The sequence below is a fragment of the Nicotiana attenuata genome, chromosome 2 (assembly GCF_001879085.1).
Source record: "Nicotiana attenuata strain UT chromosome 2, NIATTr2, whole genome shotgun sequence".
Taxonomy (NCBI): Eukaryota; Viridiplantae; Streptophyta; class Magnoliopsida; order Solanales; family Solanaceae; genus Nicotiana; species Nicotiana attenuata.
The window spans coordinates 76118522-76143158 of record NC_031990.1 but is presented as its reverse complement, the minus strand read 5'-3'; the positions used below and the strand labels follow the sequence as shown (position 1 = coordinate 76143158).

At 38.3% G+C, this 24637-nt stretch overlaps 1 protein-coding gene across 2 annotated transcripts; it reads left to right on the top strand.

Annotated features, from left to right (window-relative positions):
• On the top strand, positions 1079-20565 carry LOC109213059 (UDP-galactose/UDP-glucose transporter 5B-like). 2 transcript variants are annotated; one of them, XM_019376808.1, is made up of 12 exons: positions 1079-1230; positions 1360-1496; positions 15008-15121; positions 15325-15417; positions 15605-15670; positions 16655-16753; positions 17700-17779; positions 18539-18651; positions 19371-19459; positions 19601-19687; positions 19772-19840; positions 19942-20565. In XM_019376808.1, exons 2-12 carry the CDS (start codon positions 1392-1394, stop codon positions 20053-20055), a joined length of 1029 nt encoding a protein of 342 aa, XP_019232353.1. In that variant the 5' UTR covers positions 1079-1230; positions 1360-1391; the 3' UTR covers positions 20056-20565. The 2 variants fall into 2 exon arrangements, with proteins under 2 accessions (XP_019232353.1, XP_019232362.1); XM_019376817.1 differs by having other exon boundaries at positions 1079-1238.

The following is a 24637-nucleotide window of genomic DNA, read 5'->3' as shown; positions in this document are numbered from 1 at the left end:
CATTCAATGAAGAATATTCTTCAGTATTAAATACACAATCCGTTATAGAAAATTTTGACATCTATAGACTGTCGTTACACATTCATCAGCGGCCACTATAATTGTCATTTAAGATGGGCTTGATCCTGGGACCGTCTTCCCTAGGTGCAACTATAAATAGTAACTTCAACAACCATTGTAGGAGACGAATTTTCTGTCAAACGTATGCTACATATTATTCAAAAGCTCAATAACACCTTATTTCTTGTCTATTGATATTCTTATTATTGCCTTTCGGAAACTCTGCTCCCGGAACCAAGGTATTTGCTATCTTATCTCGATTTCAACGCTAAGTCTTGCATTTTATTTAATTTGTTTATCATTTTGAGATCAAATCGATTCGCTTGTCTATAAACCACGTACAAATTCAATTGTACCGTTTTATGGGTAAACACAAATATGCCAAACTGTGTAATTACGCCCAACTACATCCAAATTCAATTACAAAGTGGCTTTTAAACAAGCCCTAAGTGACACAATTATAATAAAGGTCAAGTGTTTAAGTGGTTAGAAGTTGAGTTCAGGTGGCTAGATGGATTACGTATACAAGTTTAAGGGATCGTTTATGTATTTGACCTTTAAAAAAATAAAGAAATTATACTTTCAGCAATAATTGTCTTCCTTGGTTCGATAATATTAGTGTTAGGATGGTATCATTTTTATCCTTCGATTGCTATTACTATTTATCTTGTATTGTTATTACTTGCTATCGGTACATTATTCATCATTTCCTTTATTATCTTGGTTCTAGTTTTCTGAATATCTTGTATTGTTATTACTTCCTATCAATGTTTCTTTCATATTTTCTTTAGCTGATGGTCTATAAAAAATAGTCTATTTGTCTTTCTAAGGTAGGAATAAGGCTGCATACTTTCGGCAATAACAGAACATAAGCTCGGTACAAGCTCTTACTTCCGTTACAGCTACTACTGCCGTTACAGCTACTATCACCGAGTGGGTCCTCTCAATCTGACGTGTCCTCACACCCTCAGTAATTACCTAAAACAATAAAAAGATATTAAAAAAGAAACATAAAAAAGAGGAAAGCGGTGAAAGCATAAACCCGCCGGCGAAAACACTAAAACGGGTCTTTTCCCTCGGTCTAAAAAGCTCACTCTCCCTCCCAGAGTTAAATCACCGGCCATCTGCAGAACTGGACCCCGGCGACCGTCCGTACATTTCTCAGCCGTGGTGAGCTGGTTGTTTTACTTTCCCATTTATCCCTTTGTACATTTATATAACGTAAAATAAACACACACACACCCACATAGTAATATGTGTGTGTGTATTTATGAGATGTTTTTGTGTGTTGAATTGTAGACAGAGGTGGCGGCGGGTATATTGGATGGGATATGGCGGAGCCACCATCGCCGCCGTTGAAGGACAACAAGGTGCTCAAAGGAGTGTTTGCAGTGGGTGGAATCTTGTCTACTCTCGTCATCTACGGAATCTTACAGGCATGTTGCCTAAGATCATGATCTCACTATATATTGATGTGATTAAAAAAGCATAATCAACACAGACACACACATAAAAGATGTGTATATGTTTCCAATTTTAGTATATTATATTAGTGATATTGAAAGAAAATAGCAAAATGATGGCTGCAAAGCAGTGGCGGAGCAAGGAATTTATATGCCAGAGAATGTCATAGTTCGTGTCACACCTCTTTTTCCTATCCGAAGGGGGTATAAGGGAGTTTTTCCAATTAAAGTGACAATAATCGAAACGGGATTATTTATTCAAATTCAGAGTCACCACTTGGGATAATTTATGGTGTCCCAAGTCACTGATTTTGGTGGGGGTGACGGCTGGGCTTGGGGTTCGAAATGGGGAGGGTGGAAACGGTTTGAAGAATAAGAAAAGTCACTGGTTGAGGGCTGGTGGTGGCTATGGTCGTTTGGTGTCGAGGTCGGGTGCGGCTGTTGCTGTGTGTTCTAGGGTCGCTGGAGAAGATGGATCGATCTGGTTGTTCTGGAGTAGGGAGATGGCGGAGGCGGGGATCGATCTGGTTGTTGTGAGGTGGTGTTTAGTGGTCTCTAGGTTGAAGAAGATGAAGAAGCTAAAGGTGTGGAGAAGATCATTAAAAACGGCTGGTGCTTAGGTCTCGGGTATTTTGGTTTTGTTTCCATGAAGAAGATGAAGCCTAGAGTAACGGCTGTCCTCTTTTTAGGGGTCCTCTCTTAGGTTTTTCTTTTGTTTTGCTTGTGTCTTCTGCTGAAGGGGTGTCTAGGTTTGGGCTTTTGGGTTAATGGGTTAAGGAGATTGGCCTAATTGGGCTAAAAGCAAGACAAAAATTAATTTTATTCCCTCCTCCCTTTTTGTATGTAAAAATAATATAGAAAACAAGATAAACTATTAAAAATACTAATTGGCCTTACTTAAGAAAAATAACTATTAAAATAAAACTAACCGTTAAAACAAAACTATTTTTGGTATTTTTCAAATGTCATACTAAAAGATGAAATGGAAAATCATTGTAAATTAAATAATATTCCTGAAAACAAAGTGGAACTATTTTTGTATTTTTGAATTTTATGTAAGGTAGATAAATTAAAAGTAACTAAATAAAGTATTAATTAGCTAAATAAAAGAAAATATTTTTTTCTAATTTTTATTTTTGTGATAAAATAAAGTAAAAGAGTCAAAACTGGTTAAAATAGCAATATTAGACCTAAACTAACTATTTAAACGCTAAAGTGTGTAAAATCTTGGGGAGGGTAAAAAATCACATGTCTACAGCTGCCCTTATTTTCAGACAAAGAACGACGAGACAAGTTTTTTGACCCGACCCTTATTCAGAGAGACCAAAAACTAAAGAAAGAAGATGTGACCGAGCCCTGGTATCTGAGCTGCCTACATATCCTTGGCTATGAAGGAATCATGCCACGTGTAGTTCAGAAGTAAGAACAGTGATGGAGTACCGAGGTGGAGAGCCGATTGAGGTGCTGTCGAGGTTCCGGTCCGCGGTTCCTGCCATTACATCAAAATAAAAGGAAAAATTACAGCAGATATAAAAGAAAAATACAAGATCCTATCTACTTCTTGTCTTGAATCTTCTTTGAATCTCCACTTGTTCCTTCAACATGAAACTGAAAATTCACCATATTCTTCAAGTGGGCATCCTGCTGACTTGAATTTGAAGAAAATTGGAAGTTGACCATGTTCTTCAGCCGGGCATTCTGCTGCTTGCACTTGAAATAAACTTGAACTTGGAGTAGACTTGAGCTTGAAAACCTTGTTCCTCAGCCGGCTCGGGCTACTTCTGATTTGAATTAAAAATTGTCCCTATTCTCCAAGCGGGATCCTGCTATCTTTGACTTGAATCTTGAAAATTGAAAGTTGACCCTATTCTTCAGGCAGGCTCCTGCTGTCTTTGACTTGAATCTTGAAAACTGAAAGTTGACCCTGTTCTTCAGGTGGGCTTCTCCTGATGCCTCTTGAACTTGAAATTGAAACCTGAACACTGACCATGTTCTTCAGGTGGGCTCCTGATGCCTCTCTGACTTGAACTTGTAAACCGAAAGTTGACCCTGTTCTTCAGGCGGGATTCTCCTGATGCTTCTTGAACTCGGAAATTGAAAATTGACTATGTTCTTCAAGCGGGCTCTTGATGCCTCTCTGGCTTTAAATTGTAAACTGAAAATTGACCCTGTTCTTCAGGCGGGATTCTCCTGACGCTTCTCTAAGTTGAAATTGAAAGTTGACCCTGTTCTCCAGGCGGGCTCCTCATGCCTCTTCGACTTGAATCTTGAAAACTGAAAGTTGACCCTGTTCTTCAGGCGGGCTCCTGATGCCTCTAACTTGAACTTGAAAACAGAAAGTTGTCCCTGTTCTTCAGGCGGGATCCTCCTGCTTGATTTTGAACGAAATTGAAAGTTGACCCCGTTTCTCAGGCGGGCTCCTAGTATTTCTCTGATTTGAACCTGAAACCAATTTCTGAAACATTCCCCTTGTTCTCCAGGTGGGTGCCTGCAATCAAAAACAACAAAACAAACAAAATTTCCTGCCCCAATTTGCACTGGAAAATTTGTGAGTTGTTAGCGAAACTGTAAATCACCTATGCTATTGATGAAGGATACAATGATGAGGGTAAAACTAAAAACTCGACTAGAATGTGCATCTCCTATGAGATTGAGCTTAATAAAACTATAAACTGAGCTTGATTAAACTAAAACTTGCCCCTATTCTTCAGGTAGGACCCTGAACTCAAGAAAACTAGAGATTGAAAACTTAAGTAAACTAACAACTGACCCTATTATCCAGGTGGGACCCCTGAACTTTAAGAGAAACTAAATATTAAAGACCCCTGAACTTTAAGAGAAACTAAATATTGAAATCTTAAGGAAACTAACAACCGACCCTATTCTCCAGGCGGGACCCCCGAACTCAAGGAAAACTAAAGACTAACCACTTAAGAAAATTAAAAATGACCCTATTCTCCAGGCAGGGCTCCTGTACTTGAGGAAAGCTAAAGATTAACAACTTAAGAAAACTATAATTGACCCTATTCTCCAGGCGGAACCCCTGAACTTAAGAAAAGCTAAGACTAACAACTTAAGGGAACTAAAAACTGACCCTATTCTCCAGGAGGGATCCCTGAACTCAAGGAAAACTAAAGACTAACCACTTAAGAAAATTAAAAATGACCCTATTCTCCGGGCGGGACCCCTGAACTCAAGGAAAACTAAAGACTAACCACTTAAGAAAATTAAAAATGACCATATTCTCCAGGCAGGGCTCCTGAACTTAAGGAAAGCTAAAGATTAACAACTTAAGAAAACTAAAATTGACCTTATTTTCCAGGCAGGACCCCTGAACTTAAGGAATGCTAAAAACTCTTTCGACTAAGGAGAATGCCTAGGAGGTACGGTTCTGCTCAACTAGGGAAAATGTAGGAGGTAAAAACCTTCTCAACTAGGGAAATACCTAGCAAGTAAAAACCTTCTCAAACAGCCTTTGTGCTAACAAAATTTGGGCACGGCACTTGAAAAATTCAAGGTCCCGAGCTTTGACTTGGACATAGTCTTCGTCCCTGTTTCAAACAAAGAAAACTTGTGAGTTTAAACATGGTGGTTGGTTTGTGGCCTTGACTTTGAGGGCGATTGCTCCTTGACTTGCCATGATAACTTTGATTTCAACTTGAAATACCTTGCTTGTTTATTGACTAACCACTTTCTCTGTCAACCCTTATTAATGAAAACACCTTTGATCCGTTCAAACCCCAAATCGCTCTATTCGGTTCATTGTGTTCATGAATTGACATATACCGCACCTTTGTATTTCACATGAATCCCAAAGCACGTCAATTGCCACCAACACAGTGCGCATACTACTCTTTCCTGACTTAAACCACTTTGATGTACTAGCCAGACTCCGCTTTGTGCAATTAGAAAGCTGGTAGCAAATTTTGAAGTCATTTCTCACTTGTGTTAGATAAAACAGACTCAAGAAAAGGACTTAAACAAATCAAGAGAAACATAGTAAGGGGACAATGGAAAGAAATGATATCTAACAGGAAAATCACCAAGTAGAAACTTATCAGATGTGGATACCAACTCTAATGACCATGACATGCACTTTTGGATTAAGTGGCCTAATCTGTCAAGCAAGTTTAATGTTCAATTCTTGTTGTACCTCTGAGTCGTGAAACTAGGTTTCAATGCTCCGATTATCCTTTCTGATTCACGATCCTTATTCGACTTTTAGTGCCCGAAGGGTTTTCACCATCAAGCCTCTCTCATTTTGCTCTTTCTCTCAACTCACCGTCGCCTTATGGTGCCTGTGAAGGTTTTCACCAATAAGACTCTCTCATTTTGTTCTTTTCTTCTTATTTCCTCTGATTCTGCAGATGACAAGGCATTAACCATGGTAAAAATATCATATGCTCTTGGTATGGCTAACTCAGCACTCTCAAAGATTATCTGGGAGGTCTTTTTTAGACTGTAATGTGGTTTTTAAACAGGGTTAGAAAGAAAGGATATCGTAAAGGCTCAAAATAACTAAGATAATAGGGTTAATTTATTTACAACTTTTGGAATCCATCTCAAAACTTTGCCCTAATTTCTAAAACAAGAGAATTTGATTCTAAGAAAAACCGCCCCCCTCTTAACTTCGTGGGATTACGAAATATTTTATTTGGTGCGACCGAACCGTAAGGCTGCTTACGTATCTTGTAGTGACAAGAATCAGATCAAACGTAGTTCACAACTAATTCTTGTTTTGTTTTTTTGTTGCTAATTTTTTTTTCCTTTTTTTTTCTTTTCTCTCCTTATTTTTTTTGGAATGAATTTTCTAAAACAAACCTTATAGGGACATGATTTTTTTTATATATATATTTTTTAATAACTCTAACTTGATTCCAAAAGAGGTGAGGTCAAAGAAATCACCACAGGCTCAAAGGGGTATCAAAGGGTATAAAGTGTTTGGATAGCTGAAAGAGGGCCTCCCAATCTCTAAGAATATCAAGTATAACACATGCAACTTGAAGATGAAAAATGAAGATCATGCATTGTATTTCTTTTGCAGTATCGGCATGGGTATCACAGATGTGCCTTCCACCTTTCTTTAGTGCCTTGTCAAGTACAGAGCTCTTGTTGGGTGATTTCTTCTTCAAAATGGATGTGCTCCGTCAGTTTGGAGCAAACTCCCTTGGCTTTATGTTGTAACTTGAGATGCACTTGAACTCAAAGCTGCTTGCTTCAAATTGTCTGGGACGCACTCTCTTGTAAAAAATTTCTCATCCTATTAACTTCCCAAATTATCTGCCCCAGTTTCACACAGTTCGGGCTTTAAATGATCTCCAAATGTCCAAATCTGTACTTATTTCCCTCAAGTCTCCTTGTCATCTTCAAAATTATTTCATTGCTTCATGATTAAACTAACTTTTAAGACCAGGCTGAGAATTACGCGTGCATGCCATGTCACTAGAGTCAGCAGGAAAAGAACTACAAAAGGAAAAGAGAACTAAACAAAAAAAAAGACTAGAAATAACAGAAAACAAGAGATTGCATTAAACAGACGGTGAAACGGTTCGAACAACAAAACAAGCAAACTAAATATGGGGTTACAACCCTGGAACAAACCTAAACAACACTAAAAGAGTTACTACGACTAAACGAACTAAGCAAAATAAAAGGATAGAAGGGTTTGAGTCACAAGACAATATCCAGATTACAACCCTGAAATAACCCGAGCAACAGAAATGACAACAAAATAAACCACCAAGACTCCTTCCCGGCTAGCCACGAAAGGAGCATCTTTCCAATTACCAAGCTCAACATCTTAGCCACTGAGTTCTGCATCAACATTACTAGGACCTTCACAAGTCTCCATCACATTGACCTTAGCAAATTGCGTTTGGGTCCCTTTTGCCAACTCGTTCTTAAGATCAACTTCCGGAACCGAGACTGATAGTGCTAAAAGCTTTGCTGCAAGTGGCCCTCCGAGGATCTCAAAAGAGTTCTCATATTCCTTTTCAACACAAATCATGCCCACCATATGCGTCTCATTATGAACAGGCAATGGACTTTGGGTAGTGTCTACTGCATCTGGATTTTGCACGATAGTGTCACCTGCCTCAATAAGCTTCTGAACTGCTCTTTTCAGATACCAACACTTTTCTATGCTGTGACCTGGGGCATTAGAGCAATATGCGCACCTTTGAGAATAATCAAAATTCGTTGGAAGAGGGTTCGGCATTTTTATCTGAATCGGCTTCAACATGTCCAATTGCCTCAACCTTTGGAACAAACTAGCATATGATTCTCCAATGGGAGTGAAAGTCTTTCCTTTTTGCTGTTGCATTTTCATTTTGTACTCCGGCCTCGGTTGGAACCTCTTGCGGGTAGGTGGTTGATATGCTTGAGGGGGCGGGTAAGACATTTGTGGAAGTGGTGCTGGCCATCGCGGGTCCTATGGATGTGGAGCATATGGTGGTGCATTGCGGATGGAGTACTGGGAAGGTGAGGTATGACTTTGGGGATTTTGTGAAGAGAAGTAGCATTGGGGAGGGTTATCTAGAGCACAGGGATGTCCATGAGGTCGATATTAAGGCTGAAAGCGTTGAGCAGGAATGCCCACTGGATCCTGTCGTTGGCGGGGCTCAACAACATCTTTTCTATTTCTCTTTCTTCCACCCAAACTTACTGAGATGTTCTGAACGTCTTCTGTAGTATCTTTCAATGCAGAATAACTCATGATTTTGCGTGACTTGATTCCCTCTTCTACCATCTCCCCCATTTTTACGAAATCATTGAAAGGTTTACCCAAGGCCGGGGTCAAATGACTGAAGTAGGTGGGCCCCTGGGCTTGTAGGAAAAGCTCAACCATTTCTTCTTCACTAATCGGGGGACTGACCCGAGCAGCTTGTTCCTTCCATCTGAGCCCAAACTCCCTAAAGCTTTCCTCCGGTTTCTTTTCCATCTTAGATAGGGAGGAGCGGTCTGGGATAATGTCTAGATTGTACTGAAAGTGTCGAACAAAATCTTGAGCCATGTCATCCCATGCATGCCATTTATTGACATCTTGACGAGTATACCATTCCAAGGCTGCCCCAGTCAAGCTCTCACTGAAATACGCCGTCAACAAATCATCTTTCCCGCCAACACTTCTCATTTCACTGCAATAACCCCTCAGATGGGCTACTGGATCTCCACGTCCATCATACAAGTCAAACTTTGGCATTTTAAACCCCGCGGGCAGATGGACATCCGGGAACATACACAAGTCATTGTAAGACATGTTAATCTGATTTCCCATCCCTTGCATGCTCCTTAAGGACTGTTCTATACCTTTCAGCTTCCTGGATATCTCATCTCGCCCTTCTTTTCTTGTGAACTCTTCATTGTCAACATGGGGCTCATTCCGAGGGCTATGATTGTATGAGTCAGGGACCTGGTGGGCAACCTCTGAGGGGTAATATTGGACATCATGAGTTTTGAGTGGGTGTTCATTGTTGGATCTATGAAGGGAAGATGTTGAGAAGTTGTGATCGTGGGGATAGTGGATATGATAGGAGGTCAATTTTTGGGAGAGGTAGTTGGAGGACGAGTGATGGAGCTACTAGGGAGGTTGGGAAAGCTGTGATAAGCAGGAAAATCTGGAGAGTATGGTGGATCATTCGGCACTATGATCGGAGTTTGGGTAAGGGTAGCATCTAGGAAGCTAGGTGGTGGCGGAGGTGGTGCCTTCCCAGTCATCCAAGCCTGATACATGTCCGTCATGTGTTGTCTTAACATCCTTACCTCTTCAACCAACCCAGTGTCCTGTTCAACCAATTGCTTTCGGGCACTGGTATCAACCAACTCAATTCTGTTGTCATCTGCCATTGCCTTTCGACTTTATGTTGTAGAGAAGAGTTACTACTTTAAGAACCACAAACCAACCACCCTTCTGCTATAATGAAGATAACAAAGAGGAACAAAATGAAGTCATCATGTTAGCGTTAGGGCATTTAACATAAGATAATCTCACTTTATGTGCAATGCACCTAGCCACAGTTATCGGTTCTAAAATGACTTCGAGGGTACGAAGGTCATATGGCATCATCCCAATTTCACTCTTCTTGCCCCTTTTCCTCTTCATTTTTTCTCTTTAACACTCTTTGGTTTTTTATTTTCTTTCCTCCCTCTTTTCGTTTTGCTTTTCGCTCTTTTCTTTCCTCTCATTTCTCACGTCCCACAACTTCATTCTCTATTTTTTCTTCTTTGCTTTTTTTTTTGTTTTGCTTTTGTTTTTTTGCTTTTTTTTTTTGCTTTTATATTTAATGATGATGATTCAATCGAACCCTATGCAGGTTGCCTACGTATCATGTCCCTCATGAATCAGATCAAGCGTAGTTCTGGAAGATCGAGAATAAGATAAACAAACTAACGTTCTCTCTCTCTTTTTTTTTTCTTAGTGACTATTCTGATGAGAAAAGAGAAATAAAAGAAGCAAATCTTTTTTTTTTTGAATTTTCTAGACTTAATGTTCTATAGCCTATTATAAACTCAAGCTGAAACGAGCATATATCTTTTCTTTTTGAAACAGGTACTCTATGAGAAATTATTAAGGAAAAAAAAAAAAACCATAGAAGAGAAAAATATTTTTTGATTTTCTTTTATAGGAAGGAAATCTAAAGAATAAACCGAAGAAAAATATTTTGAATTTTCATTTGATATCCTAAAGAAAAGTTTCGAAAGGAGAAATGAGAAAAGAAAAAAAAATATTTTTGGACTTCAGTTTTTGATTACCTAAGGGAGAAACTCTAAAGATAAACAAAAGATAAAGTATGTTATTTTTTGTTCTATATATAAGGTCCTAAAGTTCTAGTGAAAATAAAAAGAATTTTTTTTTTCTGTTTTTCATTAATTTCCCAAAGAAAACCTCAAAAGAAAATCTTTTTGGATTTTTGGAATTGATATTTTAAAGAAAACTTCTAAAGAGGTATCAGAAGAAAATTCTTTTTTTTTTGTTTGAATTTTTAGTATCAATATACTAAAGGAAATATAAAAGCAATTTTTTATTTTGAGTTCTAGATATTATTTTCCTAAAGGAAAACCTCAAAAGATTTTTTTTTTGAATTTCTAGAGTTAGTATTCTAAAGAAAACTTCTAACGGAAATGTAAAAACGCAAAATCTCTTTTTTTTCGGATTTTTGATTTATAACACATCTTTTTCAAATACAAAATATGAAGTACAATAACAAAAAACTCAACAAACTTAACTAGACTATGACAGACTCTAACATCACCGAAAAGACTCGACATTACTGTACAAAACTAGAAGGTAAAAGACGACATAAAAAGAAAAACAGACTCAAAAAAATCTCCTTAAGCAACTCCTGAATGAGCGATCCTGACTGGATGGTCCTGGGGCGTCTGTCATGCTCAAAGTCCGGTAAGTAGATCCACACCTGTATGAGAAAATTAAGACCAAATAAAGTTAAAGACCTAGAACACTATATGAGATAATAACACTTTCTGTTGGATACATGCAAGACATGATTGAGGCTATTTTGGCAAAACGGCCTACGTGGTCAAAAGTGGCTAGACATGCAAGATTTGGCTACGACCCCGCGAAGCCAAGAACCTAAGACTTACTAGGAAAACCGGACCCTATGTGGGCTCCCTACGTATCCCGCCCCGAAAGACGAGAATCAGGTATGCGTAGTTCGGGCAGATTGGATACGGTCGAGAATTAAAAAAAAATAACTAATTTAGAGAAAATATATTTTTTTGTCTTTTTTTTTTTGAAAAATAATGGAAAAGTGCAAAATCTTTTTGGATTTTCAATTTTTTGTCTTTTTTTTGTCTTTTCCTTAAAAAAAAATGTGAAAGAAAAACATAACTGGGCCCCACTTGCTTTATTTTTTACACTTCACCCTCTTTTCTTTTCTCATTTATCCTCAACCATCATTGGTCCGCCAAAATGGTCCTTTTACCCTTGAAGAAATGCAACATGTATCACATAGGATGCATCAGGATGGTCTTTTATTTTTGGGTACACCTATCCTAGACGGACCCAACCCCTGTGTTGAGTCCCCTAAGTTAAATGCACGTGATGCAAACAAACGTTCCTACTAGGGATCCGGCATGAGGTTATGTTATTCTAGGTTTAAACCTGGGGTTGTGTTCTAGACCTGGCTTACCCGAGTGGACAGCTCGAGCTGAGGTGGGGGCAACGTACCGGGAGCACGAAAGTCTACCCGGCCTTGTTGCTGACCCAAGTCTCGTTCTATTTGGTATGACTTCTAACAAAAAAGTGGGCCACGCGTACGTGTGCACCATATTTTTAGAAGACTCAAAAGGGAGGCGTAAAAAGACATTTAAATACAGTTCAAATAATATCAAAGCGGTAAATAAGTGGCAATTAACACATTATGCCCACAAAGTACAGTAACATCAACAATAAATAAAGCTAAGTAAAAATCACATTAACAAGCTCGAATTCTTGAACCCTGAACCAGAGATTCTGGGTTCGATCCCCAGCAGAGTCGCCAGAGCTGTCACACCTCCTTTTCCTACCCGAAAGGGGTATAAGGGAGTTTTTCCAATTAAAGTGACAATAATCGAAATGGGATTATTTATTCAAATTCAGAGTCGCCACTTGGGATAATTTATGGTGTCCCAAGTCACCGGTTTTGGTAGGGGTGACGACTGGGCTTGGGGTTTGAAATGGGGAGGGTGGAAACGGTTTGAAGAAGAAGAAAAGTCACTGGTTGAGGGCTAGTGGTGGCTATGGTCGTTTGGTGTCGAGGTCGGGTGCGGTTGTTGCTGTGTCTTCTAGGGTCGCTGGAGAAGATGGATCGATCTGGTTGTTTTGGAGTAGGGAGATGGCGGAGGCGGGGATCGATCTGGTTGTTGTGAGGTGGTGTTTAGTGGTCTCTAGGTTGAAGAAGATGAAGAAGCTAAGGGTGTGGAGAAGATCATCAAAAACGGCTGGTGCTTAGGTCTAGGGTTTTTTGGTTTTGTTTCTATGAAGAAGATGAAGCCTAGAGTAACGGCTGTCCTCTTTTTAGGGGTCCTCTCTTAGGTTTTTCTTTTGTTTTGCTTGTGTCTTATGCTGAAGGGATGTCTAGGTTTGGGCTTTTGGTTTAATGGGTTAAGGAGATTAGCCTAATTGGGCTAAAAGCAAGAGAAAAATTAGTCCAAAAATTAATTTTATTCCCTCCTCCCTTTTTGTATGTAAAAATAATATAGAAAACAAGATAAACTATTAAAAATACTAACTAATCTTACTTAAGAAAAATAACTATTAAAATAAAACTAACCGTTAAAACAAAACTATTTTTGGTATTTTTCAAATGTCATACTAAAAGATGAAATGGAAAAATCATTGTAAATTAAATAATATTCCTAAAAACAAAGTGGAACTATTTTTGTATTTTTGAATTTTATGTAAGGTAGATAAATTAAAAAAGTAACTAAATAAAGTATTAATTAGCTAAATAAAAAAAATATACTTAAAGCAACTTTTAAACCCCTCTACCGCTACTATAAAAATATTCCCATTTTTATTTTATCTTATTTGCACTGGATAATTTTCCAACGAAGGGATTCAATTGAACCCCTTCCCTGTTTCCAGCTCTGCGCTGTTGCAAATTCAGATTGATATGGAAATATCACATTGACTTTTACAATCTTATTTTTAACTTGAATTAGTGAAAGTTTGATTGAAAAGGAATGGTGCAAACATGTTGGGACGTTCTAATATGGAAAGAATGTCATATAAATTGAAACAAGTCAGTATGATTGAGCTACTTCACTTTGTTCATCTGCACATAGAGGATTTTGTATGTATGGCATCGGTCAGCTTTCTCATTTAATTGAGTGGACAGAGAAAATATTGCACATCGTACATGCTCCTTTTGGGAGTTTTGCTTGAATAATGCTATTGAAATGTATGAAGTGTCAAGAATAACTCAAAGAGGGAGGGTTATTCTCTCTTCGAACAGTCCATATATGACGAGGATGGGGGGGGGGGGGTGGGGGGTCCTTGCTCTTCAGCATTTCTGTTACAATCATGGTGTTGGGCATGACATGAATGGGGAATAGCTATGAGATCTATTTGTGAACAGTCAAATTACGTATGGTGTAATGACTTTTCAAACATAGCGAGCAGCTACAAATGTGTATGCACCTCTACAAGGAAAAAAGGAGCCTATGGAGGAGAAGAATAGAGCATAATATTGTATTTAACAAGCCATAAAACAAAAAATTATGTATAAAGAAAAACTACAAAATTTAGGATTGTTCTTTTATTGATAAATAGTCTACATTCACTTATTCTCTGTAGCAGTTGTCATTTCTGCAAAAAAAAATTCTGTGCCCATGTCCTAAGTTTAAGGGCTTAGGCAAATCAAACTCCTTAATATGCGCCCGCGCCCTAACTGACAATCTACCGAGTCTGTGTAACATAGGCATCATTTAGTTACGGTGGGAGCCAATGTGTGGAATTATACATACACACACACACATACATATACAGTGGCGTACGCATGATATTTCTTAAGCGGTGTCACAATTTTTGAAGAAGTGGGCTAATGAATAAATCACTATAATGATAAGCGATCTCATTTTTTATATTTATCCTCAAAGTTTTTATTTTTTCTTATACATATCTAGTAAATAATTTCGGCAAAGCGGTGTATACGCCCCTGGTTGCATATATATATATATATATGTGTGTGTGTGTGTGTGTGTGAAAGAGAGAGAGAGAGAGAGAGAGAGAGAGAGAGAGAGAGGGAGAGGGAGGGAGAAACATTGTATTATGCATAAAGTGACTCTTTATGTTGCATGTTTCTCACTGAAACTGTATCGGACTATTCAGACACCAGTTAATGCAATTCTTTTTTTTGTGATATAGCATATCTTGGTGAGATATATTTCTCTCAACACCTATGAGGTCGAACTCGTCTTCAACTACATCACGAATATACATTTTCTATTAGTTAATTAAGAATCTATAGCGATGAAGTCCTACTTTAAGTTCTTAGACATCCTGGCGTGCTGGTTTAGAACTAAACGATTGGTGCTTCCTTCAGTTACATAAATCTGTGGAATAAGGGGTTTCTCTTTTCCATGACATCCTTTTTGTTTTGTGGATTCTTATTAAAAGTGACTGCTACTGAATAACCCCTCTCGGCTCTGTGATTTATGTATGAACTCTTTATGTTCTCAATTGATTCTCATGTAAATTCTGCTACATTTCTTTCTTTTGAAGCTTCCAATTCCTTGATAGAAAGGGGATCTTCTCCATTTAACATAAGTCATTTATCGTTTCGTAATTTCGTTTGCACTTTCTTTCTTTAGCTGCATTATTGTGCCATACACGGGATAAAAGTATATCAGTATCCATGCCCTGTTCAACTGCTCCTTTGATTTAATTTTAAATCCTATATTCGTTGAGCAACACTTTTTACGTTTACTTTGGATATTGTGTGCTTCTTATTTCCTTGACATGATGATGGAATTTGTACTTGCAGGAAAAGATCATGAGAGTTCCCTATGGCCCAAATAAAGACTATTTTATATACTCATTATTTCTTGTCTTTTGCAATCGGATTACCACATCTGCAGTCTCTGCTGGAGTTTTACTGGTAATAGAACACTTCCAGGCTATGAGGTCAAAAGACTTATTCATCTAATACTGCAACTATACCCTAACATGATTCTAATCACTTGACTTCTGAGAGCCTCTTGACGAGGCAGAGAACGAAGTCTTCAGTATTGGATGTGATTCTTAGGAATTTTGCCACACACTACACTAAGCATTTACCTCCAGTTCTTCTCTGATTTGCAGGCAAGTAAGAAGGCATTGGACCCAGTAGCTCCAATCCATAAGTATTGTATTGTTTCCGTGTCTAACATCCTCACAACAACTTGTCAGTACGAGGCAAGTTTTATCTTCTTCCTTATGATTACATGAAGTAATAGACAAAGGAGAACAAAGATAGTAAGCCTTAACAAAGAAGATTGAAAAACAAACACAAATAAGATTTGAACAAAAAGGTTGTTGAAATTTTAGCAGTTGTCAAGTAACAACTAACAAATACTGATAGTTTTGATTAATTCTTGCGCAGGCTCTCAAATATGTCAGCTTTCCAGTTCAAACTCTGGCAAAATGTGCCAAAATGATACCTGTAATGGTAAGTTAACTTGCTGTAGACTGTTGTAATTGCTGGAAAGGAAGCACATAGAATTCCTCTGGGTGAGACTGATGTAGAATATTTCTATTCAGTTTCTATAACATTTTTTGTTCGAGTGTTGGCATTGCTGTTTCGAGGCTTCTAGCTATGATGTTTTGTTCCTCAAATTCATCACGTCCGTGATAATTATATCCGTCTACTTTGAATGCTTCACATTTCGAATAATTTTTCCTAGAAATTTGTCCATCCTTATAAAAATATAACTGGTAGAAGCACTAAAACTAAGGGGTCGGTTGATTGGGAAACATGTTTTATCTGGTGATTATAAATGACGGGATTATAATACATGGATTAAATAATGAGGGTATTATTTAGTGGACTTCACTTTTATTGGTAGATGTTTTGTTCGTTAGACTAAAAATGAGATATACAGGGTATAATACAAAACTTGTGTTTGGTTTAAACTAGATAAATTGGGGTAAACTTTTTTCCCCAATTTTAACCTTGTCTTTCTTAAATGTTTTTGGAGAAAAGCTTTGGAGAAGGGCAACTGTGTCATTTTTTTTATCCTAGGATTATTAATCTCGGGATTGTTATCCCATATAGAGTGTGGTATAAGAATTATACCACGATCGTGGTATAAATAATCCCGGGATTGCAATATCCGGAATCAGAAATGGTACCAAACATGGGATACAATAGTCCTATATTTTTTCCGAGATTATAATCCCTTATCGCTCCAACCAAATGACCCCTAAAGTTATAAGGTATTTTCTAGGTTTTCTTTTGGTTATTTTAGCACATAGTACATCAATAAAGAAACACCTCATTCGCTGAAGTTGCTAAAAGTAACCTATTTTTCTGTATATTTTAGCCTTTTTTCATCTCGTAGTTTTATATTGTCTCTCCTACAATGTTCTGTTTATACAAATTACACTATTGAGTTATGCTTCCCATTTTATTTTTCCTTTTGTGTTCATGCAGATCTGGGGCACTATCATCATGCAAAAGAAGTACAAAGGACAGGACTATTTCTTTGCATTCATAGTCACACTTGGCTGTTCATTATTTATTCTGTATCCGGTAATAACTAATGTCCTCTTTTCAATTACGTGTTGTGTTCTCCGAATTGCCATTAAACCAAATTATAACAGGAATCGTTTTCACAATGTATTTTCGTGGATCTTTCAAAAATCATGTGCTTTTGTTAACCACTTAACCTTTTGTAGTAGCCATGATTCATCAGGAAAGGAAGTTATCTAGAAAGACCTACAATCTCATGGAATCCCTATAGATTTAGGGGAGAATAGAATACGCAAGATATATATAGGCGATACCAACTATTTGGATCAAGACTTAATCATGAAAGCAAGCTTACAATAGGTCCAATTTTTGCTAGGAGTCCTTTTAATCTTGTTAGACATTCATATATCAGCAGAAAATATAAAGAACTGCTAATACAAGACAATCTAAATCATTAAATATTGGAGAAATGGTTTCAGATGGAGCAAAACGGATAGTGAGATTGTTATGAGTTATGGCCAATCCTAACTAGCTTGGGATTGAGGCTTAATAGTTATTGTACTGGATCACTAACTACAGAGAGATATGACAACATACACATCCAATGGACATAAATAACGGCCTAAATAAGGTACGAGTACTGAATGGGAGATTACGGGGTTGAAGTTCCTATACTCTTTTTTTTTGGGGGAAAGACATCAACATTTTTAGGCAGCTAGTACTGCAATTTCCTGGAACTTTTATGCTGACCTGAAACACGAGAATGAATATTTTACCGATTCCGTATCTTTGGATTTAACTAGAATTGTGTGACGCTAATGTTGTTTACCTGTGAGGACTGTCTTTTGAAGTCAGTTATTTACAGAATTTACTAGCACTAAACAGAATTATGTACTTCTGATTTTCCAATCTAATACCGGCTTACTAACAAAATTATTGTTTCTGGTACTTGTACTTGTGTTGGGTTGTCTAGTAAAAGTTTTTTACAGTTTGTTTTTGGTTCTAGGCAGAAGGTGATATTAGCCCTTACAGTAGAGGAGGGGAAAGCACCATTTGGGGAGTTTCTCTTATGATGGGTTATCTTGGGTATGAATTGACATTATCCAACATTTTAAACCTTTGGTTGTTATATTAATGAAATGTTAAGTTAAACAGCTGGATTTGCTTAAACTTGACACTTTCTTGAGAATGTATTCTAGAGATCTAAAAAACTAATTTTCAAGCTTTCTATACCGTACCTTGTACTTTAACGATGTTGTTTAGCATTAAATGTTTCTATAATATTCTCTCTTTTCTTCCTTGATATACTGTCTTTCACCTTATTCTGTAAGATTTATTGTTAGATATCGAACTCCGAATGCTCTATGATTGGAAACTGCTATGTTGATCCAAAGTTGGAAGAAGATCACAATGTGCTTTGCACTAACCTTTTGAATGATTGACATGTTATACGTAGAACTCATATTTTGTTAGCTTTACGGTGTACAAAATCTATGTTACTTGGCATATTTACCAGATTCTCAAAGGAAAGATATCAAAAACTTCACCACCACTAGCAGATACAAAATTTTAACCTAAGAAGCAAATATGCCCGTATCTGATTTTCTCTTTCATTAGTTTTTGTTTATATGACCACTTTGTTCTAAGAGACCATGTGCTTACCAGGGAGAATTTGAGTATTAGCTCCTGTAAGATTCACACGGATATGTTGGGGCGTCTTTTTTGCCCCTTGAGATCTCCACCTGTTTAGATGAGTAAAAGGAGCAATGTGGTTATCACTATTAAAATTGAATATTAATTTGTTAGCCTCTGAAACAAGGCTTTAATAAGCATTTGATCTCACAGGTTTGATGGATTTACGAGCACGTTCCAGGATAAACTTTTTAAAGGCTATGACATGGAAATACACACTCAGATATTCTACACAACTGTCTGTTCTTGTCTTCTTAGTTTCACTGGTAAGATCTATTTTATTGCAGTTGGGAAACAGGTCTCTGTTTGAGTAAATATTAAGGAATTCAATCTACATCTCTAAAAAGATAATAAGCCGGACAAGCTGCTGAATACTTATCTAAAGTTAACTATTCTGTTGTTTTCCATTTCTTCTTGCTAAGCTTGTCATCTCCAATAATTTCCATAGTTTACTGGGAGGACTCATAGTTCTTGTGCTCTATATATTTGTTGATAGCTTTTAGTTGATTCTATAAAATGTCTCAATTGCTGAATTGCAAATCTCAAACAACAGCTTATGAGTAAGAAGACTTAGTTTTCCAAGCTTCAGTGTGTTTGTCCTTGAATTCCTTTTCAATTTAGGTTTGACTATTCATAGCACTACACACCAATCAATTTTCCTCAATGTTCTGAATAATATCCTCGCTGTGTACTGCATATTATTTGACCTTTCTGTTAGATGATTCTGGATGAAACTCTAGCCAAACATCTGCATTCACAAGTGCAGAAATTCTTGAAAGCTAGTTAAGAACTTAAGATCCAATGATATGGCTGCAACTCCTAGTGAGTTATCATTTTCTCTTAGGATCGGTATGTGGTTGAATGACATAGCTTTAAATGTTTATAAGGTGATGTTGGGTGCCCCAAGTTTGTATTAAAACCTTTTTTTCTGGTTTATTTCCAATGACTATATATGACTAGAATTTGCTTTTTAATTCCCATTTAGGTCTAATCATGCAAGGCAATCTTCTCATGGCAATTGATTTTGTATCTCGCCATCATGATTGTTTCTTTGACATTGCTCTACTTTCGACAGTAAGTTGTTTTGAAATATGAAAATCCTGATTTGCTTAAATAAAGATTTTCTGTTCTTGCTTAACAAGTGCTTAGCCAAATTGTGTAGAACTGATTTCGTTCATTAAAAATGTAACTATTCGTTTGGATTTCTTTTTGCAGGTAGCAACAGCTAGTCAATTCTTTATCTCGTACACAATCCGCACATTTGGTGCTCTAACCTTTGCCACCATAATGACCACAAGACAGGTAATAAGAAATAGTTTGAGGGTTTGAAAAGGAATGATACTCACCACTTGGTGGAATTAATATTGGTGCTGACTTTCATTTTAGTTGGTGAGCATTTTGCTGTCTTGCTTGTGGTTTGCTCATCCCCTCAGCTGGGAGCAATGCGTAGGAGCTGTAAGCATTAACTTCTTTCTCTCTTGGCTTTGAAAGCTGAAACTTTCATTTTTGTTTTCTTTGGAGAAAAAGTTGTTTCACATTTGAATTAATCTTTTCAGGTTATTGTCTTTGGGGCCCTTTATGCGAGAAGCTTTTTAAATAATAAAAAGAAACCATTAACATTGGACAACACGGAAAATAGAGCTTCAAGTCCACCAAAAGGGAATCCATAACACGTCCTTGAAGGATTCTGACCTTTGCAGTAACTGATTTAAAGTAGCTCTCTGCAACTTAAGCTGCTTTGAGATAAACTAACTAAAGATGGAATAGATAGGAATTTTATTTTTGGTTATTCAGCGCGGAAGGCTTGCAGTCCATGCTTGCGTGCCGGTTCATAACAACCTGCGTCTTATGATTTGATATACATTTGAAAGAAACTTGAAGAACCTGCCTCAGATATTCGCTCTTGTTGAATTACACCCTCATAAGTTATAGAAGCTAATTGAAATTAGTCCTTCCAACTCTCTCTGTATTGACCCTCAACAACCCCCCCCCCCCCCCCCCCCAACACACACACACACATGGTGCTTTAGAAGGGCTTAGTTTGGGTAGAAGAAACTATAGACTTTACCTATTAAACAAGTTTTAAGTTGTGAATTGTGACCGCTTTCTGTATATCTGGACGTCTTCAGCTTGTGGCTTTATGTGGAATAATTTCTTATATATTATCGACATGTAACTTCTATGCAGGATGTAACAAAACAAATGTCTTGAATTAGCTTACGAGAACTGAAGGATATAAACTTGAATGTTTGAAACTACTGTAGCAGGCTAGCAGGGAAAATAACAGAATTTATTATCGTTTTGGGTTCTGAATCACTGCTATGGGCAAATATTTTTGTGGATGGGAATAAGACTAATGCTTCTGATCTTATCGGAAAAAGAATGTCTGATTTTTCGTTCAACACTGGAAAATCTACATGCAAATAGTCGAGGTGTTTGATAACATGGAAGGGGGATTTAAAACCAGTTGTCCTTGATGATTTAGGTACATAGGACAGAACCGCATGATTTCCTCTATGGCGGAAAACTAGTACACAATTTTAGAAACGCTCCACAAATTAGAAAATATATTAGGTGATCTCTTCTCATTTGTCTAATAGAGTTACTTAGAAACTTTTGCTGATGGGAGGTAGTTAGGAATCCATCACAAACAAGACTTGATCTTGACCAATCTAGCAGGGTTTGCTAACATATTGCTAAGTAGATGTAGTATAAGTTTCAGCAACTGTGTTTGTTTCCCTCCCTAGCCCCTAGGTACTTCAGTTTAGCCTGAATAATGCCCTCTTGATGTTGTGAACTTAGTGAGTGACTCGGTGGAACACATATTTGAAAATTTGGAAAATTATGTGTGGGACCCATTTTGAGCAAGGCCAGATGCTCACTGCGTGAAAGTGCATTGTGAGAGAATTAATTATAAATACAGTAGAAGGCATATTGCGTTGGATACGGAAGTTGTCAAGTGTTATCTCTGTTTTCTCATCTTTGAGATCTTCTATACTTCCCATCCCTAATTCTATATCATTCTATTTCTCACCTCTTTATTCTTAGATCTTCACTAACAGTGTTCTTACTTTCATTAGCCTTTGCTTTGTAATTTCAATTATTGTAGAATTAATACAATCAGTTGTTTGGTATATTATCTGGGTTGTTACATTGGTGCTTTCATCAATCGTACTCCAATGGACAAGGTGATACTAGATCGTTTCAGCAGCGGCTACGCAACGGGATAGATTTATCGAGCCGAGCAGTACTTCCACTTCCTTGGCTTCTTCGAGGAACATTGGCTACCTCTTCCTTACTTCTACCTTGAAGGCGCTGCCCTCGTTTGGTTCGATCGGCTCTATCGAAACAATCAATTCTATGATTGGAACCATTTTAAGGAGAAGTTGAAGTTGCATTTTCGAGCACAGACCTTTACAAATCTGGTACTATGTATTTCAAATTTCTATGAGCTTGAATCTGCTTCCACACCTTCCAACAAGACGAAACAAGAATTTACTACAATGCCTTTACGTAATACAATGGACGATATCTTTCGGTTGTAGCAGCGAACTCCAAAATTGATCCTCCTTCTTCCTTAGGTTCATTCACAAACCTTCAAATACCTGATATGCATGATCCCATCTCTAGTTTAACTGACGGAGAGAAGTGCGCACCAGCCGAAGACAAGGTGTTCGACGAAATTTCCCAGCATGACGAACCTGATCTACCCTGCCATTGTACATCCCTTCCATCTGAGATGAAACCTGCTTTAGAGGATATAAAATCTGAAGAGGTGTTTGATGAAATGTTAAATAGTTGCTGCCCAACAACATTTGCGAAGGTGCAATCAGATGCCCCAGTTAAAATGATCGATGAAGATGCTACATGTCCTGAAACTATCGAAGTCCAATTNTTCAGATGATTGAGATTCCCGAGTGGAAGTGGGAGCGGATCACTATGGACTTTGTTACTGGACTTTCGCTGACTCGGAAGAAGTTCGATGCAGTATGGGTCATTGTTGATAGGCTGACCAAGTCAGCATATTTCATACCTGTGGTAGTCTCCTATTCTTCTGAGAGGCTAGCTGAGATCTATATTTGGGAGATTGTTCGCCTTCATGGTATGCCCGTATCTATCATCTCGGACCGGGGTACGCAGTTTACCTCGCGCTTCTGTAGAGCAGTTCAGCGGGAGTTGGGCACACGGGTTGAGTTGAGCACAGCATTTCATCCCCAGACGGACGGTCAGTCTGAGCGGACTATTCAAATTTCGGAGGATATGCTCCGAGCTTGTGTTATTGACTTTGGAGGTTCGTGGGATCAGTTCTTGCCTTTAGCGGAGTTTGCCTACAACAACAACTACCAGTCGAGCTTCCAGATGGCTCCTTATGAGGCCTTATATGGTAGGCGGTGTCGGTCTCCGGTTGGATGGTTTGAGCCGGGAGAGGCTCGGTTGTTGGGCATGGATATGGTTCAAGAGGCCTTGGACAAGGTCAGGATCATTCAGGATAGGCTTCGTTCAGCTCAGTCCAGGCAAAAGAGCTATGCGGACCGCAAGGTCCGAGATGTGGCTTTTATGGTTGGTGAGCGGGTATTGCTCCGAGTGTCGCATATGAAGAGCGTGATGAGATTTGTGAAGAAGGGCAAGCTTAGCCCTAGGTTCATTGGTCCGTTTGAGATTCTTGATCGAGTGGGAGAGGTGGCTTATAGACTTGCTTTGCCGCCGAGCTTATCAGTCGTGCATCCAGTGTTTCATGTGTCCATGCTTCGGAGGTATCACGGCGATCCAGCCCACGTGTTAGCCTTTTCTTTGTAATTTCAATTATTGTAGAATTAATACAATCAGTTGTTTGGTATATTATCTGGGTTGTTACATTGGTGCTTTCATCCAGAGGACTCCAATAGCGGCTATGGTTCTGCCTAGATTCAGTGACGACAGCTACCCGGAGAGCTGGATTTTTCGAGCCGAGTTATACTTCACATACCTTGGCTTCTCCAAGAAGGATTGGCTGCCTCTTCTTTCCTTCTATCTAGAAGGCGATGCCCTCGCATGGTTCGATTGGTTATTTCGCAATAATCAATTCTATGATTGGAACCATTTTAAGGAGAAGTTTCTTCTGCATTTTCAGAAACAGACCTTTACTGATCTACTATGTATTTCAAATTTCTATGAGCTTGAATCGGCTTCCAAACCTTCCAACAAGACGAAACAAGAATTCGCTACAATGCCTTTACGTAATGCAATGGACGATAATCCTTCGGTTGTAGCAGCGAACTCCAAATTTGATCCTCCTTCTTCCTTAGGTTCAATCACAAACCTTCAAATACCTGATATGCATGATCCCATCTCTAGTTTAACTGACGGAGAGAAGTGCGCACCAGCCGAAGACAAGGTGTTCGACGAAATTTCCCAGCATGACGAACCTGATCTACCCTGCCATTGTACATCCCTTCCATCTGAGATGAAACCTGCTTTAGAGGATATAAAATCTGAAGAGGTGTTTGATGAAATGTTAAATAGTTGCTGCCCAACATCATTTGCGAAGGCGCAATCAGATGCCCCAGTTAAAATGATCGATGAAGATGCTACATGTCCTGAAACTATCGAAGTCCAATTTTTGCCGAAAGTCCCCAAAGAGATATGCTAGTGAGGGAGCCTGAGACTATCGAGGACCTCTATCTTGATAATTTGTTTAAGGCAAATGAGGACAGTATTCCAGCTAGTTACATGCCTTTGGATGAATTGCTATCTGATGTTGAGCATGGGGAGTCTACTAGGGGTTTCAATGATCACTATATTTTGAATCGATTTCCATTTGATCCTGGTGCTAATTTCTTATGTGCCACCATAACGTTAACTGCAGTAAATTTTTGTGGGGGATCNGCTTCATTATCAGTGTTGGGTGTGAACGAGTTGATTTGGAGTGGTTCTAGAAGGAAATGAGACACTTAGTCTCTTTAAGGAAGGTTTATTTTGGAAAAGTCAACCGGATGTTGACTTACGTGTTAGAGGGATCGGATATGAATTCCGATGATTCAGTTAGCTTCGGGGGATGATTTGTGACTTAGGAGTTTGATCGGAAGTAATTTTGGAGGTCCGGTGTAGAATTAGCTTGAATTGGCGAAGTTAGTATATTGGCGAATTCCGGTTGATAGGTGAGAATTTGATCCGAGGGTCGGAATGGAATTCCGAGAGTTGCGGTAGCTTCGTTAGGTGATTTGGGATGTCTGCGCAAAATTTCAGTTGATTCAGAGGTATTTTAGCCGGGTT

What these genes read in the sequence shown, in the direction of transcription:
- LOC109213059 (XM_019376808.1), top strand. Translation starts at nt 1,392, where the DNA reads ATGGCGGAGCCACCATCGCCGCCGTTGAAGGACAACAAGGTGCTCAAA. An exon ending in TCTCTGCTGGAGTTTTACTG is followed by an intron (nt 15,122 to 15,324) that starts GTAATAGAACAC and finishes TCTGATTTGCAG; the next exon opens with GCAAGTAAGAAGGCATTGGA. An exon ending in CCAAAATGATACCTGTAATG is followed by an intron (nt 15,671 to 16,654) that starts GTAAGTTAACTT and finishes GTGTTCATGCAG; the next exon opens with ATCTGGGGCACTATCATCAT.